This window comes from Stegostoma tigrinum, chromosome 12 (assembly GCF_030684315.1).
Source record: "Stegostoma tigrinum isolate sSteTig4 chromosome 12, sSteTig4.hap1, whole genome shotgun sequence".
In the NCBI taxonomy this organism is placed as follows: Eukaryota; Metazoa; Chordata; class Chondrichthyes; order Orectolobiformes; family Stegostomatidae; genus Stegostoma; species Stegostoma tigrinum.
Window position 1 is genome coordinate 79,388,471 of NC_081365.1, and position 5,426 is coordinate 79,393,896.

The 5,426-nt window shown below is 46.0% G+C and overlaps 1 protein-coding gene across 1 annotated transcript; it reads left to right on the forward strand.

The window, feature by feature from the left end:
• Nucleotides 1-1,601: 1,601 nt before the first annotated feature.
• Nucleotides 1,602-4,771, forward strand: LOC125457299 (probable G-protein coupled receptor 139). Its single transcript, XM_048541326.2, has 2 exons — nucleotides 1,602-1,702; nucleotides 3,972-4,771. The coding sequence occupies exons 1-2, from the start codon at nucleotides 1,633-1,635 to the stop codon at nucleotides 4,769-4,771; spliced, it is 870 nt and encodes a 289-aa protein (XP_048397283.2). The 5' UTR covers nucleotides 1,602-1,632.
• The last annotated feature ends 655 nt before the right edge of the window (nucleotides 4,772-5,426 follow it).

Genomic DNA, 5,426 nt, shown 5'->3' on the forward strand with positions numbered 1-5,426 from the left:
TTGCAACGTGGTTCCAAAATCTCACTGAGGCACCTACGTTAATTCAAGTATCTGTGAATCAACTGTGGATCAGTAGGTTTAGTTCAGTCCATATAAACCTAGTGCTTCTTGAATACATTCAGTGTGGACTTAGCCAGGCCAGCGACATTGTCTTCAATGTGGAACAGTGTGCTTTACAATTGAACAAGGCCAGTACAGCACGGTCACACTTGGTATTGCTATACCCTGCTCAGGACGCAGGCATTCAGGGCAAGAGCTGCATCTTCCCATCTAAGTGTTGTTTTTGGGGAGATTCATGGTGGCCTGTGCACCGTGAGCCGTGTCAATTATCCTCAGGGAAATATCCACTCGTTCCCAAACAGCCTCCACATCGCCGTCACATCCAACTGTGTAGAGGGAGGGGCTGGGCTGGACTGGCTGCGTCTGCTGAGACCTTGTAAGGATTACTCCGCTGAGGCTAGATTCAAATCCCAGTTCCGCACAGTTCGGATGCTGCAAGGCAGGAGCTGCACTTCACACATTTCACGGACACACTTCAAATAGCCACATTTCCAACGACTGAAACTTTGCTGAATTGGTTCTCAGAAAACTGAGCAAAAAGCAGAATGGAGCAGATACTCCTGCAGGGAAGCCATATGCTGGGTACACTGTAGAGGTCTGAATGCCCTATTGGCAACAGACACTGATGGAGCTGTTGAGAACATTCAGCATTTTAAACTTCAATTTCAGACCTATGTCCCTGCGTTGGGTAGGATTTAGTCCACTCAATATGTAACTGAGCAGAACTGGATCTCCAGAGACTGAGAGCGCAAATTGGTCAAAATTTACTCAACTGGCCACGCCTGCATGAAATTAGATGAGAATGAGTGTGTGCAAATCCAACCAGCCCTCCCTCTATTGGATATAAGTGCCCTGCACAGGCCTTGGGTTTGTCTGTACTGAATATAATTGTGGTGAAACACGCCTCACACTTGGAGGCGAAAAAAGCCATATTGATTGCTGGAGAATTTCAGCAGGTTATGCAGCCTCTGTGCACAGAGAAACAGAGTTAATGTTTCGACTCCAGTGTGACCCTTTCTCAGAACCTCCTCAAATGCTGTCAGACCTGCCGAGTTTTCCCAGCATCAGCAGGAATGTTGCATGGCTTCATGTTGTGGGCGACCAGTCAGTCCCAGGCACTATGGGACCGCGCTGGATTTAATGTGATGGACATTCAGTGGGGCTACACTGTCGTGAAGTTGTGCAAATAGAATGCATCAATGCTCATGTTGTGTTGAAGTGAGTCTCCGGTTTTAATGAGATTTGCAACAGCCTTGAGCCAGATGTGAGACCAAACTGTCAGCATTCTGGTCAGCGGCGGATAGTTGGGTGTATTTCCAGTGGTAAATGTGTATTTTTCTCAGCGCGGAATGCAGTATTGCAAATAGGTCTGTCCCCGAAGCACTTTGTCAGACAGTTGGAAAAACAAAGTTTGTTTTTAAAATTAAAACATAAGCGCCGTGCAGCGGCTGCACTGACGTAGTAAACTAATAGGATCAAACCGTTTAATGATCTCCCTGGGGCCTGGCCTCGCGTATAAATGTGACAATTTTCCAGTGATTTGTACAAGGAGCTGGGAATCTCTTTCAGAAAATGCACGGGATACCAAGAGGTTTGGTCTTCGCCATTTACTATCCAATCCTTGCAGCTGTCGGAGTTCCAGGTGAAGTGTTGGAAAGTGTTAGTCTCCGAATAATTCAATTTCGAGCGATAGGAATTCTCCCGTTTTACCAGCGCGGCCCATTTAACAGGGGACAGATCTCCCAGTCAGTAATATATTGTCAGTTTTCAAACTGGAATGTTTTCTGCTCATTCCAGTTGGTTGAATATTGTGCTGTTAGCACTAGGACTACAGCTTATATCCCATGTCTGTGCAGTTGGACTCTGTTCTAGACAATACTGCAATTGGCATTCTGCCAAAGAGATCATTGATGCTCTTCAAGCAGCATTGAAATTGTTCCTGTGAATGAGTTCTCACACTTTTAGCACAGTGAATGAGAAGGTGTCATGTGTTGTTGTTCTAATTGCTGAGGGTGACTTCTTACATTGGAATAAAACTTTACATTGTGCCAAGTTTCCAGGGACTGAATAATTCCCACAAATGAATCAACTCATGGTGATGATTGAACAAACGAAGCATTCAGGGGACAGGGGTAGGCACCCAGTTGGTGACAAAGCTAGATGTTTCTATTCACCTTGTTCAGGTGTGTCATGACCCAGGTGTTAATAGGTGAAGAGCTTGGGACCCACCATTGTGTAATGCTCATGAATTCCTGAGTGGAGGCACAGACTTTTCTCTGTTGAGGATCTTTGCACAGTTTGATTGCCACATTTTCCAACTGAGAACAGTTTGATAGTGAAGCTTTAGCTCTTCAGCAGCCCTTGTTCTTGTCATTTCTACACACAATACTGGCTTTTTTCCCCTCTTAACATGCTTTAATTTTTTTCAAATATTCCTTTGCTGATGTTCTTTGTATACTTAATGTTTTCTTGTCAGTTTTGATGTATGTTGGGGATAATGGGAACTGCAGATGCTGGAGAATTCCAAGATGATAAAATGTGAGGCTGGATGAACACAGCAGGCCAAGCAGCATCTCAGGAGCACAAAAGCTGACGTTTCGGGCCTAGACCCTTCATCAGAGAGGGGGTTGGGGAGAGGGAACTGGAATAAATAGGGAGAGAGGGGGAGGCGGACCGAAGATGGAGAGAAAAGAAGATAGGTGGAGAGAGTATAGGTGGGGAGGGGATAGGTCAGTCCAGGGAAGACGGACAGGTCAAGGAGGTGGGATGAGGTTAGTAGGTAGATGGGGGTGCGGCTTGGGGGTGGGAGGAAGGGATGGGTGAGAGGAAGAACCGGTTAGGGAGGCAGAGACAGGTTGGACTGGTTTTGGGATGCAGTGGGTGGGGGGGAAGAGCTGGGCTGGTTGTGTGGTGCAGTGGGGGGAGGGGATGAACTGGGCTGGTTTAGGGATGCAGTAAGGGAAGGGGAGATTTTGAAACTGGTGAAGTCCACATTGATACCATATGGCTGCAGGGTTCCCAGGCGGAATATGAGTTGCTGTTCCTGCAACCTTCGGGTGGCATCATTGTGGCAGTGCAGGAGGCCCGTGATGGACATGTCATCTAGAGAATGGGAGGGGGAGTGGAAATGGTTTGCGACTGGGAGGTGCAGTTGTTTGTTGCGAACTGAGCAGAGGTGTTCTGCAAAGCGGTCCCCAAGCCTCCGCTTGGTTTCCCCAATGTAGAGGAAGCCACACTGGGTGGCTAAACCAGCCCAGTTCATCCCCTCCCCCCACTGCACCACACAACCAGCCCAGCTCTTCCCCCCCACCCACTGCATCCCAAAACCAGTCCAACCTGTCTCTGCCTCCCTAACCGGTTCTTCCTCTCACCCATCCCTTCCTCCCACCCCAAGCCGCACCCCCAGCTACCTACTAACCTCATCCCACCTCCTTGACCTGTCCGTCTTCCCTGGACTGACCTATCCCCTCCCTACCTCCCCACCTATACTCTCTCCACCTATCTTCTTTACTCTCCATCTTCGGTCCGCCTCCCCCTCTCTCCCTATTTATTCCAGTTCCCTCTCCCCATCCCCCTCTCTGATGAAGGGTCTAGGCCTGAAACGTCAGCTTTTGTGCTCCTGAGATGCTGCTTGGCCTGCTGTGTTCATCCAGCCTCACATTTTATCATCTTGATGTATGTTGGGTTCCTTCTTGTCCTTTGTTAAGTCTTGATGGATTTTATTTCCTTGTTATGACATTTGAATGCTTTATTTTTGTTTGGATGACTATTTTAAATTTGGTAAGCAATTACCACTAACACAATCTTACTTTCTCACTTGATATCTTGTTTCAAAACTTCAAATTTCACACATAAGCCTGTAAAATGAGTAAATGAGTAAATTATCTTCTCTCTCTCTCTCTCTGTTGCAGCAAACTTGGCAGTGATTGTGATCCTCCCTCAAAGAACATGTGGTCTGTCAAGGTGCATCCTTTTCTACCTGTTGGCCATGGCGGTGACAGATTTACTGATCATGGTAATAGTTGTAATATTAAACCGGATTGTTGGGATTTATTTCCCATTCAGCATCCTTTCTATGACTTCAATATGTAGCATTCGTGCGGTTTTAAATTTTGCAGGCGTTGATATTTCTGCCTGGTTAACAGTCGCTTTTACCTTTGATCGTTTTGTGGCCATTTCTTGCCAGAAGCTAAAAATAACGTATTGCACTGTGAGGACAGCAGCATGGGTTACAGTATTCATTTCTGCAGTGGTTGGTGTGAAAAATACTTTTATGTATTTGGTGTATGAACCCATGTATGTAGTGAACAATGTAGCCTGGTTCTGTGGTGTAAAAGCAATATTTTATAAGTCACCAGAATGGGCTGCCTATGATTGGATTCGGATCATTTTGACGCCTTGCCTCCCATTTATCCTAATTTTACTGCTCAATGCTCTGACTGTCAGACACATTCTAGCAGCAAATAGGGCCCGCAGGAGACTCCGAACACAGAGCAATGGAGAGAAACAGAGTGACCCAGAGATGGAGAAGCGGAGGACATCCGTTGTTTTACTCTTTGCTATCTCGGGCAGCTTCATCCTGTTGTACTTATTATTTTTTATGTCAACTGGTTATGCCCGAGTTCAAACCTCACTTATTCTGCAGGGTACGATTCCAGTAATTCCACTTCATATTTTCTCCAACAAATCGGACACACGCTTCAGTTACTGAGTTCTTGCATCAATCCATTTATTTACGCTGGGACCGAGAAAAAGTTCAGAGGAGAGTTAAAGAAGGGGATGGAATATCCTGTGAATTTATTTGCTAAAATATTTAAGCTTTGATCATCAGCTAATCTGCAGTGAGCTGTACTTGATATTGCAGAATGACCTTTCCTGTCCATTTCACAAACGTAGCCCAGTTGGAAGTGTGCGTTTGCTTCTAGATCTGACTCCAGTGTGTAATGTGCGAAGGTGTGGGGAGTACCGGACTGCCTCCTCATCCATTTGTAAACTTTTCCCAGTTAGTCCTACTTCTGCTATATTTTGCTGACTCATGCCTTATGAACTCCCATCAGCCTCAAAGTGCTGACGGCCAGTATGGGAGTGGAATCCGCACGTGGTGACTCAAACATGGGGTGATCGATAGTATTGATATTTTAACATACAAATTAGATGCAGAAATAGTCCATTCAGCCCCTCACACCAGCTCTGCCCTTCATTGGCTTATCTCTTGGTTCCTTTGACTAATGGTAATCCAAATGCTAGACCTCTTCATCCAAACCCGCTCATCCCATCACCTCATTCTGGAGCACAGAGTTCCCAAATTTGCACAATCTCCTGAACAAAAAATAGCTCTTATCGTTGCCATAAAAGTGTGACACCTA

Excerpts from the sequence above, each read along its gene's own strand:
- LOC125457299 (XM_048541326.2), top strand. The coding sequence starts at position 1,633 with ATGCACGGGATACCAAGAGGTTTGGTCTTCGCCATTTACTATCCAATC. Across the intron at positions 1,703-3,971 it reads TGCAGCTGTCGGAGTTCCAG|CAAACTTGGCAGTGATTGTG; the intron begins GTGAAGTGTTGG and ends TCTCTGTTGCAG.